The sequence below is a fragment of the Dendrobates tinctorius genome, unplaced genomic scaffold (genome assembly GCF_039654945.1).
Source record: "Dendrobates tinctorius isolate UK_male_01 unplaced genomic scaffold, ASM3965494v1 ptg000129l, whole genome shotgun sequence".
NCBI classification, from domain to species: Eukaryota; Metazoa; Chordata; class Amphibia; order Anura; family Dendrobatidae; genus Dendrobates; species Dendrobates tinctorius.
In genome coordinates, this window is record NW_027361797.1 from 30,948,228 (window position 1) to 30,962,625 (window position 14,398).

General features: G+C 43.5%; 1 protein-coding gene across 1 annotated transcript in view; it reads right to left on the minus strand.

The window, feature by feature from the left end:
* Positions 1-3,659: 3,659 nt before the first annotated feature.
* Positions 3,660-14,398, minus strand: part of BMERB1 (bMERB domain containing 1) — a 293,835-nt gene continuing 283,096 nt past the window's right edge. Inside the window, exons 5-6 of the mRNA XM_073542924.1 lie at positions 9,675-9,757; positions 3,660-6,984 (exon numbers count right to left, since the gene is read on the minus strand). Of these exons, the coding sequence (XP_073399025.1) occupies positions 6,872-6,984; positions 9,675-9,757 (196 nt within the window). The 3' untranslated portion in view covers positions 3,660-6,871. The remainder of the gene's footprint in view (positions 6,985-9,674; positions 9,758-14,398) is intronic.

A 14,398-nucleotide genomic window follows, 5' to 3' on the forward strand; every position in this document is an offset into this window, starting at 1 on the left:
AGTAACCAGCTCACCGGTCTGCCACGGATGCACGGAGCTCCGCCAGGACGAGCGTGAATCACATGAAAGGACAAAAGCGCTCCAGCTCCCATAAAATCGTAGATTTTTATTCTTCCATTAAAAGCATTAGACAAATGGCATGCTCATGTGGGGCAGCTGAGGGAACAAGCGTTGCGTTTCGATCAATAAGATTTTTATCACAGCTGTGATTTTATGGGAGCTGGAGCGCTTTTGTCCTTTCTTCATATAAATATTATAGGCTGGATATGGATGCCGCCTCCGATCTCACATTTGGGTTAAGGGTGCTTCAGGTTGTGTTTCCTCCCTAAGAAAATTCTTACCTCTCTGTTCATTCTCTCTTGGTGATGTCATGGGAGACCGAATAAACTCTTAATTACTTACCGGTAACAGTATTTTGTGAAGCTGATTACGGCAACCTCCGTTCACGTGTGGGTGAGCACTTCTTCCACTTGTAAGTACTAATGGGGGTGAAATCATCAGATATTATTAGGTGTGTTGTATATTTCTGCCATTAACCATGGGAGGACCTCTCATGCTCTGTAATCAAACTGATGAGTGTGAATGGTGCCACCCTTTTATGTCTGTATGTTCCCTGTCCCTGAAGGGCAGATCCCCTCTTGTGGTGCTGTCATGGGCTACAAAAAATACAGTTACCGGTAAGTAGCAAATATATATACAGTGCCTACAAGTAGTATTCAACCCCCTGCAGATTTAGCAGGTTTGATAAGATGCAAATAAGTTAGAGCCTTCAAACTTCACACAAGAGCAGGATTTATTAACAGATGCATAAATCTTACAAACCAAAAAGTTATGTTGCTCAGTTAAATTTTAATAAATTTTAAACATAAAAGTGTGGGTCAATTATTATTCAACCCCTAGGTTTAATATTTTGTGGAATAACCCTTGTTTGCAATTACAGCTAATAATCGTCTTTTATAAGACCTGATCAGGCCGGCACAGGTCTCTGGAGTTATCTTGGCACACTCCTCCATGCAGATCTTCTCCAAGTTATCTAGGTTCTTTGGGTGTCTCATGTGGACTTTAATCTTGAGCTCCTTCCACAAGTTTTCAATTGGGTTAAGGTCAGGAGACTGACTAGGCCACTCCAACACCTTGATTTTTTCCCTCTTGAACCGGGCCTTGGTTTTCTTGGCTGTGTGCTTTGGGTCGTTGTCTTGTTGGAAGATGAAATGACGACCCATCTTAAGATCCTTGATGGAGGAGCGGAGGTTCTTGGCCAAAATCTCCAGGTAGGTTTTGCTATCCATCTTCCCATGGATGCGGACCAGATGGCCAGGCCCCTTGGCTGAGAAACAGCCCCACAGCATGATGCTGCCACCACCATGCTTGACTGTAGGGATGGTATTCTTGGGGTCGTATGCAGTGCCATCCAGTCTCCAAACGTCACGTGTGTGGTTGGCATCAAAGATCTCGATCTTGGTCTCATCAGACCAGAGAACCTTGAACCAGTCTGTCTCAGAGTCCTCCAAGTGATCATGAGCAAACTGTAGACGAGCCTTGACATGACACTTTGAAAGTAAAGGTACCTTACGGGCTCGTCTGGAACGGAGACCATTGCGGTGGAGTACGTTACTTATGGTATTGACTGAAACCAATGTCCCCACTGCCATGAGATCTTCCCGGAGCTCCTTCCTTGTTGTCCTTGGGTTAGCCTTGACTCTTCGGACAAGCCTGGCCTCGGCACGGGAGGAAACTTTCAAAGGCTGTCCAGGCCGTGGAAGGCTAACAGTAGTTCCATAAGCCTTCCACTTCCGGATGATGCTCCCAACAGTGGAGACAGGTAGGCCCAACTCCTTGGAAAGGGTTTTGTACCCCTTGCCAGCCTTGTGACCCTCCACGATCTTGTCTCTGATGGCCTTGGAATGCTCCTTTGTCTTTCCCATGTTGACCATGTATGAGTGCTGTTCACAAGTTTGGGGAGGGTCTTAAATAGTCAGAAAAGGCTGGAAAAAGAGATAATTAATCCAAACATGTGAAGCTCATTGTTCTTTGTGCCTGAAATACTTCTTAATACTTTAGGGGAACCAAACAGAATTCTGGTGGTTTGAGGGGTTGAATAATAAATGACCCTCTGAATAAACTTTTCACAATTTAAAAAAAAATTAAACAAAGAAATAACATTCTTTTTTGCTGCAGTGCATTTCACACTTCCAGGCTGATCTACAGTCCAAATGTCACAATGCCAAGTTAATTCCGAATGTGTAAACCTGCTAAATCTGCAGGGGGTTGAATACTACTTGTAGGCACTGTATATATATACACTCACTGGCCACTTTATTAGGTACACCTGTCCAACTGTGTGTTAAGACTTAATTTCTAATCAGCCAATCACATGGCGGCAACTCAGTGCATTTAGGCATGTAGACATGGTCAAGACAATCTCCTGCAGTTCAAACCGAGCATCAGTATGGGGAAGAAAGGTGATTTGAGTGCCTTTGAACGTGGCATGATTGTTGGTGCCAGAAGGGCTGGTCTGAGTATTTCTGAAACTGCTGATCTACTGGGATTTTCACGCACAACCATCTCTAGGGTTTACAGAGAATGGTCCGAAAAAGAAAAAAAATCCAGTGAGCGGCAGTTCTGTGGCCGGAAATGCCATGTTGATGCCAGAGGTCAGAGGAGAATGGGCAGACTGGTTCGAGCTGACAAAAAGGCAACAGTGACTCAAATTGCCACCCGTTACAACCAAGGTAGGCAGAAGAGCATCTCTGAACGCACAGTGCGTCGAACTTTGAGGCAGATGGGCTACAGCAGCAGAAGACCACACTGGGTACCACTCCTCTCAGCTAAGAACAGGAAACTGAGGCTACAATTTGCACAAGCTCATCGAAATTGGACAGTAGAAGATTGGAAAAACGTTGCCTGGTCTGATGAGTCTCGATTTCTGCTGCGACATTCGGATGGTAGGGTCAGAATTTGGCGTAAACAACATGAAAGCATGGATCCATCCTGCCTTGTCTCAACGGTTCAGGCTGGTGGTGGTGGTGTCATGGTGTGGGGAATTTTTTCTGGGCACTCTTTGGGCCCCTTGGTACCAATTGAGCATCGTTGCAACGCCACAGCCTACCTGAGTATTGTTGCTGACCATGTCCATCCCTTTATGACCACAATGTACCCAACATCTGATGGCTACTTTCAGCAGGATAATGCGCCATGTCATAAAGCTCGAATCATCTCAGATTGGTTTCTTGAACATGACAATGAGTTTACTGTACTCAAATGGCCTCCTCAGTCACCAGATCTCAATCCAATAGAGCATCTTTGGGATGTGGTGGAACGGGAGATTCGCATCAGGGATGTGCAGCCGACAAATCTGCGCCAACTGTGTGATGCCATCATGTCAATATGGTCCAAAATCTCTGAGGAATGCTTCCAGCACCTTGTTGAATCTCTGCCACAAAGAATTGAGGCAGTTCTGAAGGCAAAAGGGGCTCCAACCCCTTACTAGCATGGTGTACCTAATAAAGTGGCCAGTGAGTGTATATATATATATATATATATATATATATATATATATATACACTGTATATTTATAATATAGTCGGACAACCAATATTTTCTGAAAGGTTAAAGTATTGATACAAAAAGTTAAATCTCCCATAAATGAAGGACAACACTTCAATCAAAGTTTTTGCTTTACTTAGTATGAGAGCATAAATGCTTCTTCCTGTTTCATTTTGTTCTTTGCCATCTGCTTCCGCAGATGAAATGCCATAGTGCTTACATTTTACAAACGTATAATTTTTTTTCAGTTTTGATATCCACAAAGATACAAATAATTTTATTTACTTACAGGCTGAATTTCACAGTATAATAGATCCTAAGACATAAATATTCTACTGCTTTCACGTACAGTGATCTTTGCAAGGTCCAAGGAAATACTTTAAGAAATTCTACAAATTGTTTGGAATCTTTATTTTACACTTCAAATTCCTAAAAATATATTTGCGTTATATTCTTAAAATCAGAGTAAAGAAAAAGTTAAAAATACTTAAAAAATAAAAATTGTTAAGATTATTTCATCCATGGTAATTGCATGTTGTATAGCAAATTAAACCCTGTGTTGGTTACTGTCATGTTATCAACTTAAAAGTGCAATATATAATTGAAAAATCAACACTCAGTAGAAAAAAAAATCTGCCAAAGAAAGACTATGCAATTTGGCACAATGAGCTGCCTTTAGGGGACCATTTCTCCTGCAGTCAGCCATCTGGGGGGGGGAGTGGAGTTATGTAGGTTATTGAAGGATCAGTTCTAATAACTTTTTATACAACAAGAATTTTTCCTCCTATACAATCTTTTCAGTTAGATTGTTGAGAAAAATGGAGCTTGTACATCCAGTCTGGAATTTTTTTTTCTTATCAATTATCGTATGCACCCACACCCAATGGCCATCAATGATATAGAGTGTAATCCTACTACTGCAGCTGACCATAGATCTAAAGATTCAGATTAAATTGTATCTCCAACTTTTCCATTTCTTGGCTGTGCCCCAAGTTTTGTTACTAGTATGTCATACAATTTTTGCACTTGTCTTTGAGAAAACAGACTACTCCATAGCTGCTGCCTTTGTACACCTATCAGCCATAAAATGACAGATGCTCCAGAGAGAATTTAGAAATCAAGTCAACACTTTGAACTCCTTATTAGGTTCCTCAAACTACAAGTTTTGCACTGCGACAAGGAGAGACTTTCTCCATTTAGGAGCAACTAGGTATGTACAATGTTTAGGAAAGTGTATCTCATTTCCCATCATTTCCTTCTTCCCGTAGAGCATCCTGGTGCCATCTTTCCCACTGCTAAGCAATACACATGTAGTTACCCATTGTAGGCTCCTTCAGAGGTGGAAACTGGTTTATCACTTGACTGATCTTTGGCTGTGCCACCCTAGATGAAGCCAGCTGTGTTGCACTGTTGTTTTTGACAACTTTTTATCATAGACAGTTTTTTTTTTTTCAGTACTTTGTACTAGATGAGTTCTTTTGTAGGATCGGACAGATGGGCCACCCTTTTCCACACTCATCATTGAACCATGACCCTGTTCACCCTTTCTCAATCCTTGTTCAATTTTTAGTAATACATCCCTATTTAGCTCTTGTCAAAGCTGCTCAGGTCCATGCGTGGTCTTCTTTCTTCTGTTTCCAACTCAACTTCAAAATCTGACTGCTCAGGTGCTGCATCCGATATCCATTAGACCCGTTACAGCAGCCACTGCTATGGAATAACCAGTGATGGTCAAATAATTTTTTTAATATCATGGTTGATTGATAGATGTCTGCATTGCTTCAAAATGCTAATTGGGTGGTTATGGTGGCTGCTTTTGGTCTCGAGCATGGAAGTCCAGACCTTAAGTCAAAGCTCTGCTTTATTAAGCCATTGTCCGTCCTTATTGAAATACCTGTGCTCTCCCAAGCAGGTTCTGCGCCAATGTATGCTTTACTCACACTATTGTCAGGGGCATGTATGGGAACGAGGGACATGTAAGGTACCCCCTTAATAATCAAACAGTATGGTGCCAAAAACAATTGGTTAGAACTAACGTAAACCTGTTTTGCCACAACATTTACGCTTAAATTCTTGATTAGACAAAAAAAATGCCAAAATGATGGACTCTATCAACAGCTAAAAATGTTTGGTGGGAAAAGCACAAATGTCACAAAATATCCAAAACTATGAATGTTTTCGGTTAAAATATCTATTTACCGATCGCTCCTCTGACTGCCAAAAAATGGCTCTTCAGGAAGTAAGATCTTTATATCTATGGCCAGCTTTTCTTAAGTGAGACTTTCATGGTTCCTTGCTAGCCATTTTGATTCCCCGACCCTAATAATCTTCTTTATTTATAGGGTGTTTCCTGGCTGGTTTATGAGAATTCAGGAGAGGTCATTGTGGCAAAATGTTGAGTGATAAATGTGAAATCCTCAGACCTGTTTAATACCCAATTCTGTACCAAGTGCAAAAAAAATGACAAAAAATGCTCAAACTATTGGATATATTGTCGAAGATCTCAAGCGACCCTGAAAAATATTGGTAAGAGCCATATTACACCTTCTCCAATTAGAAAAGAGTCAAATTTCAGGTTAGTAAGGGAGTGGGCACCGCTTTTACACAGGGGTTCAAGCAAACATAAAAAAACCTATCTAAATGTGAGTTACCTTTAAATCGTTTGATTTCACTAAGCTCAGACGCATGTTGGCCGCTATAATATAGAATAGCGAAGCCTTGACATTAAGAGTCAGAATTACCTCTTCCGATAGGTGACGTTGAAAAATAGACCAGTTGAAGAACTAAAACAAATAATTTTTTTCATGAATAATATAAGGTTATTTTATGTAGAACGGTCAATAAATATGAGTTTAATATATTTTTTTGTTATTGATTGTAGTTTTTGGTCAAGTCAGGCAATCCTAAAAGGTCAATGGTAGTTTTGTTAAAGATTGATATGTGACTCGTTGGCGGTCACATGTATGAGCTGTACTCAGTCATATTTGACAACGCATGTTAATTTCTCGAAAAGGAGACCAGAACACAGACTGCTATTTCTACTAAGTAATCACTCAGGCTGGTACAAAACAGTGCTGTTGGCTGGCCACCCTATAGACATATATATGTAGGTATCTTGGTACATACACGCTCCTCTTAAACATGCTCATTGAGTGATCCATGCGACAGCGAGGGATTCACTATTGATACACTATTGGTAAATGCGTTCCTGTAATATCTACAGCACGAACAGTTCTGGTAGCAGGGTTCTAGATGCATCGAACCCTCTGCTAAAGGAACCCGTCATCTTGTAGGAGCCTTCAAACGACCGCACCGAGGCTGTGTCTTACATCACGCTGCACTGGGTGGTGCCGCAGCAATCTTTCAGGATGGCCATTCCTGTCTTTGTTAGAGAAGGTTTCGTCGGTGGGAGTTCAGTCTTCTTCTCTGGAGAAGTACCTGCAGCATTAAATATGACATTGCCATCACACAAACATTGCATATCCTTGACATCTTTTCTGAATACATTGCTGCGAGCCATTTATATCTATAATATATATTTGTCTTATATGAGAATAACGTGCAACTTGGCAGATGGCGATGAAGCAATGGGAAGAGCAATCTGGTGGGTCGCCTGCCAGCTGTAGGAAACTAGATAGGGAGCCCTGTCGGGATTTTTTTGTGTTCTAAGTTCACCTGAGTATTCCCACTGCTCCCCTGAGTGTTTTGCTGTTTTCTTTTCTTTTAAATCTGCCATACTGTATACCGTTCCAGAGATGTGGTGTTTTTATTTAGCACTGATAATTGTTTTGTTCTTCCTCTTTTTTATATATATATATATATATATTAACCCCTTCATAATCGGCGCTTTTTATTTGTTTTGTGTTTTTGTTTTTCTGCGCCCCCTTCTTCTCAGAGCCATAACTTTATTTTGCGTCAATATGGCCATGTGAGGGCTTATATTTTTGCGGGACGAGTTCTACTTTTGAACGACACCATTGGTTTTACCATGTCATATACTAGAAAAAGGGGAAAAAAAAAATTCCAAGTGCGGTGAAACTGCAAAAAAAAGTGCAATCCCACACTTGTTTTTTATTTGGACTTTTTACTAGGTTCACTAAATGCTAAAACTGACCTGCCATTATGATTCTCCAGGTCATTACAATTTCATAGACACCAAACATGTCTAGGTTCTTTTTTATCTACGTGGTGAAAACAAACAACAAACTTTGTTAAAAAAAAAAATTGTGCCATTTTCCGATACCTGTTGCATCTCTATTTTTCTTGATCTTGGGTTGGTTGAGGGATTATTTTTTGCGTGCCGAGATGATGACTTTAATGATACCATTTTCATGCAGATACGATCTTTTGAATGCCCGTTATTGCATTTTCATGCAAAGTTGCAGCGACCAAAAAAATGTAATTCTGGCGTTTTGTCATTTATCTTTACGCCGTTTAACGAAAAAAACTTTTTTTTATTGATCAGGTGATTTTGAACATGGCGATACCAACTGTGTTTGAGCTTTTTTGTTTTATTTTGAATGGGGCGAAAGAGGGGTGATTTAAACTTTTATTTTTTTTTATATTTTTAAAAACTTTTTTTTTACTTTTGGCATACTTCAATAGCCTCCATGGGAGACTAGAAGCTGCCACAACTCGATTGGCTCTGCTACATAGAGGCGATGATCAGATTGCCTCCATATAGCAGATTTACTCACTTGCTATGAGCGCCGGCCACCGGGTGGAGCTCAAAGCAAGCCGGCACTGACAACCATAGAGGTCTCCAGGAGACTTCTGGCTGTCATGCCAAACCGGTTACCTGCGATCATGTGACGGGGGGCACCAGTGGGCGGGTTTCCGGCCCGATGGCCGGAAGCCCGCGTTAAATGCCGCCGTCAGCGTTTGACAGCGGCACTTAACTAGTTAATAGCCGCAGGTTGAAGATGATTCCACCAGCGGCTATTCCGGGCACATGTCAGATGTTCAAAAGAGCAGACATGTCCCGGGAAACGTGGGCTCAGCGCCGGAGCCCACATCAAAGAGAGGGAATCCGATGTCAATGTACTATTACACCTGATGTCGGAAATGGGTTTAAATATAATGATATAAATATATATCTCTCACAGGGTAATAATGTAGAAAAATTTAAACACAAGCCCCCAGAAAACCCTGTAAGCACCGCCTCCTTGGCAAAACCAAAAGAATTGGCACAAAAGAAATAATCCATATATCTCAAAGCATATGGAAAAATATTAAAGAAAAAAAAACATATACGGGGGATAAAATAAAAGCAGAGACTGGCCACTTTCGACCTGCTGATGAGCCTTTATTAAAGGGGTTGTCTCATTTCAACAAACTTTATCCTATGAGCTCAAGTATGTGTAAGAGACAAACAAAGTTTTATTTGACCTCTCAGAGTCCAGCATTGCCCCAGTCTCCGTTAATCGGCCACAGTGGTGATGTCACGTCGACAGTACTGCAACCAATCACTGAACTCAGTGGCTAGTGATGCCTACATCACTAGGACCGCTGAGCTGATTGGCTGCAGCACTGTGTACCTAATGTTATTACTGGAGCAGGTCAGGATAGACTGGTGCAATGGCTGGGATACGTCACTAGACCCAAAAGGGTAAATAAATCTGTTTGTTTTTTGATCTCCTAAAAGAGACTAGTGTGGCCAACCCCCTCTAATTCAGGTAAAACAATCATTTATGTTGTACTGTAAAAAAATTCTGACATCACAACATTATGTTTGTCGCTCTGCATTGGGAACTTAAACTGTATGAGAAATAATTTTAATGTTAATCTAAGTTCAGTGTGGAGTAACTGAATGGGCTCTGTTTACCTAATTACACAAGTTCTAGGTGGTAAAGTTTCTCTATAAATGCCAAGCTGGTGTAGGAAACCATATAAGCCAAGCAATGTCTATGGGTCAACCTCAAGGAGAAACTTTACCCCCTAAACTTTCATCAAAGGCCTCTCACCAAGCCTACCGGTGTCTTACTCTGCACTGATGAGAGTCAAGAACCCCACACAGCTGTCTGCAGATGGAGGTCTTTTCCTTTAGGAGAAGACTCCAGTTTTTCTGAAGTCATGAGGCAAGTCTTGTTATAGTCAACATTGACATACTATGATGGACAAATACTCACTAGTAGCCGGTTTTGTGACTTTGTCCAGTGGCTTTAATTTGATGCGCAAGAAGTCTGCAATTTCCTTGTCTTCTTCTTTTTCTCTGTGATAAAAAAAGGAGCAGCTATGGACATGTGTACACATATATTTCATACCAAAAACACTGCAAAGAAAGTGGTACCAGACTAAAGGCGCAATCTCTAGCTCGTATATTATGATGAAGATATTAGAAAATGTCCTTGTAAAGTCTCAGGAATATGATAACGGGGAAGCCAGGCTCTGATTTATGCTGCTGGGGTTTGGGCGGCATGAATTGGGTGACAGGTTTCCTTTATTCTAGAGAAGGAGATTTGATCAATATGGGGAGACTTTATAGTTGAGTGGTCCTGTTGAGGCCTGTAATGAACGTGTCACAGGTTTACAGCGACAGAGAGGAGCCAGAAGACCCCAGTATCTGATTTCTTCTACTCCTGCACTTAATATAAGCACTTCACCTTCATATTAAATGGTGCTTAGAGTTGAGCGACTTTGGTCGGATCGGGTTTGATGAAACAAAATTTGTTTCAGATGAAACTGGTCCCACTAGGGCAAAAAAAGGGCAAGTCAATGGGAAATAAAAGTCGGCATTGAGTGGATGACATTCATCCATTCAATGCCGACTTTTATTCCCCATTGACTTGCATTGGGGTCGGGTTTCGGACGATACTCCGACTTTTTTTGCCCTAGTCGGACCAGTTTCATCTGAAACAAATTTTGTTTCATGAAACCCGATCCGACCAAAGTCGCTCAACTCTAATGGTGCTAGTTTCTTTTAGCAGTGTTGGGGTTAATCTGCTCTGTTGAGAGCTCCTGGAGTGTTTAGGCTCTCAGCTGTGCACTGTTAGCCACTCCCATCTCCTATATAAACTAGGCATTGGCAAGCACTCATTGTCAGAGGTAGCTTATGCTGCATGGCTGGTCGTTGTTGGGTATTATTGGACAAGGCGTTTGGTGGATTTATCTGTGACTGTTACTAGGTTTTGAGTGTGTGATAATTACCTTCTCCTACTTTGGTTTAACCCCATCCTCCACTGTCCGGTGTATTCCTCTGTTGTCTGAGTGAGAATATTTGTATGTTTGGTATTTTTCGCTACCCCTGTTCGTATTACATTGTTAGTCTGGTTGGTGTACTACAGTACACTACTACTCCCCTCTTCCCTGGGTGGGTGAAGGGTAGAGACTGAGGGTGGATTCAGGAGTTAAGGCATAGTACATGGCCCTAATGTCTTCACCATCAGATATAATGTGAGCGCCCCTAGCGTTAGGGTCAGGGAAAGGAGCCCCTGGTCCCGGGACACCCGACAACAGAGTCGTAACAGTGAGATCATATACAACAGATATAGCAAGAAGAAAAAAACTGGAGAGTTAGTGTCAGAAACTAAAGATTTTGTGGCTTCAGGGAGATTGAAGAGAGAGGCCAATGGAATTCCATAGCCAGAGCGAAGGGGACAGTCGAGTTTAAGGAAATGAAGTTCAGGAGCAACTGTGTGTTGAAAGTGAGTCACCTGGGAACAGTAAGGTGGCACAGAGCATCAAGTGTAGGCCGGGTCCATGGAGTAACTAAGAGATAATGAGATTGCATTAAAGGACACTGAGGAATCATGCTGAAGCCACATTATAGAGCTATAGAAAGCAGAAGGATGTGGGGCTGGATGCGCTGTTTTGTGAATCTCAATTGCAACTGATATGTTTTGTACTGCCATCTTCACCTGACAAGTTGTTTTTTTTTTTTTTTGTTCCAAACAGAAGAATAGAATTGTTATGGCTATTATGTGCACTCACTTCTTCCTGTATTCTACAGTAAAGGTCCGAGTCGCTTCTGTCATTCTGCACGTAATTCTTCTCAAGAATTAAACTGTAACAATCCTGCTGGCATCACTGCATGGCCTCCCATCCCCTGCACACCAACTTACTTTCTGCTTCAAGCCATGCTGTAAATTCTGTCTGTTGCCAGCCCTGAGCTCCATGTGCTATGCCTCTTGTTTTCCTGCTTGCTCTCCATGTTTCCTGACTGTGTATAGGGGGGCGGCGCCTGAACTCTCCGGTTCTTATGCAGTCAGGGTGCACCTGTGTAATATGTCCCTTACCAATCACCTAGAGCCCTTGACTATTTAGTTTTGCCACACCCACTGACCCTTGCCTGTGCAATGTCTATACTCAGTTAGTATCTTGCTGCTGAGCTAGCCAGGCCCTGTTCTGTGTATCTCCTTCTCTGGAGGATTACTCCTAGTCTTGCCTTGTACCTTGTCCACCTGCCAGGAGGCAGAATATCCTGGCCCTTGAGTCTTGTTCCCAGTGCCTTGTCTGTTTTATGTCTGCCTGCCAGGAGGCAGACTATCCTGGTCCTTGAGTCTTGTTCCCAGTGCCTTGTCTGTTTTCTGTCCACTTGCCAGGAGGTAGAATATCCTGGCCCTTGAGTCTTGTTCCCAGTGCCTTGTCTGTTTTCTGTCCGCCTGCCAGGAGGCAGAATATCCTGGTCCTTGTGTCTTTGTCCCTGTGTCTCTGTCTGAACTCAGTCTTACCTCTGTCTGTCAGTCTCCTTGTTTGTGGTTCCTTCTCTGCCGTGTCTTTCCTTGTGTTCTCCCTGTCTGTGCATCTGCACCGTAGCCGCTCTGCCTGCACGGCTCCTTAGCAGCTGTGCCTGCACGGCTCCTTAGCAGCTGTGCCTGCACGGCTCCTTAGCAGCTGTGCCTGCACGGCTCCTTAGCCGCTGTGCCTGCACGGCTCCTTAGCCGCTGTGCCTGCACGGCTCCCTAGCCGCTGTGCCTGCACGGCTCCCTAGCCGCTCTGCCTGCACGGCTCCCTAGCCGCTCTGCCTGCACGGCTCTCTAGCCGCTCTGCCTGCACGGCTCCCTAGCCGCTCTGCCTACTCCACACTCCAGCCTATATCCGTACCTGCACCTCCTGTGTGAACAGGTCCAAATCCTGTTCCAACATACACCACTCCTTCCTGCCTACACCTGCTGTGTGAACAGGTCCTTACCTGTCCCTTCTCATACCACGCCCGCCTGTCCTGTGTCTCCAAGCCGTGCCCGCCTGTCCTGTGTCTCCAAGCCGTGCCCGCCTGTCCTGTGTCTCCAAGCCGTGCCCGCCTGTCCTGTGTCTCCAAGCCGTGCCCGCCTGTCCTGTGTCTCCAAGCCGTGCCCGCCTGTCCTGTGTCTCCAAGCCGTGCCCGCCTGTCCTGTGTCTCCAAGCCGTGCCCGCCTGTCCTGTGTCTCCAAGCCGTGCCCGCCTGCCCTGTGTCTCCAAGCCGTGCCCGCCTGCCAGTGTATCAAGCCGTGCCCGCTTGCCCTGTGTCCCAGCCGTGTCCGCTTGCCCTGTGTCTCAGCCTGCTTGTCACTCACACCTGTCCAGGTGTCCTGTTACCGAGTGGGATCAGCAGCCACAGCCAGACACCACCCTGGAGTGGCACCTGGCAGCTACCTGCCGCACAAGCCTGACCTCACCATCAGAGGCTCCAGCGAAGACCGAGGTAGCTGCCATAGTCACGCCCCTTCCAGGGCAGCCTCGTTTGTGGCACAGTGGGGCCACCACCCCCCGGCTCCCGCCATTCAGCCAAGGCGTGAGCGTGACATAAATCATGCAATAGTAATGGCCACCTAGGGAGGAGTAACAACCAGTAGATGCCCTACACACTTAGGAATGTTTGTGTCACTGATGTTTTGGAGCGTGATTTCATGCCATCCACCTGTGTTGCTCCTACAATAAACTACCAATTGTATTAAGCAACCTCTATAGGAGTGAATACATTCTAATAACCGAAATGCCAAAAGGGGCATAAACCCTATCTTAGCGAGTGTTAATAAAACTATTATTATATTAAATTAATATCTATAGAAATATAGCCTCAATCCCCTGATGAAGCCGGGTAGATGACATATGTAGGGGAGACCATGAGCTATATATTTTAACAGTTAATGTGGCTGTATACTTACCTCAATACTATATATTTAGTATCAGATCATGGACTCTAGTCCTGATACAGTCAGATATCCCGAATGCCACACTCATCAGGAGGGCTAGAAGAAGAGGGGATGGGAGGAAAAACAGCAGACAAGAACATGCAGCAGAAGGACAAACTAATCAAGGATACTAGATGTGGTAAAGAGGACCCAAGACGGGGTACTCAGAAGGAAGCTAAGAAAAAGGAAGCAAAACTTCTTTCCTGCATGCTGACCAACGCAAGGAGCCTGACCAATAAGAATGAAGATCTGGAGTTGGTAATGTATGAGGAAAAATACGACATAGTAGGAATAACTGAGACATGGTTAGACGACAGCTATGACTGGGCGGCTAACTTGCAAGGATATGATTTGTTTAGGAGGGATCGTAAAAAAAGGAAAGGGGGTGGAGTCTGTCTATATATAAAGTCCACTTTAAAGCCCACAATAAGAGAAGATATACGTGAGGGAAATGAAGAGGTGGAGTCTCTGTGGGTGGAGATACAAGGAGAGAAAAGTAATAAAATCCTCATAGGGGTTTGTTATAAGCCACCAAATATAACAGAAACCACTGAAAATGTATTATTGAAACAAATAGACAAAGCAGCAAATCACAATGAGGTGATTATTATGGGGGACTTCAACTACCCCGACATAGACTGGGAAACTGAAACCTGCGTATCTCAGAAAGGAAACCAATTTCTGTCAGTGACCAAGGATAATTATCTGTCACAACTTGTGCAGGGCCCAACTAGAGGGACAGC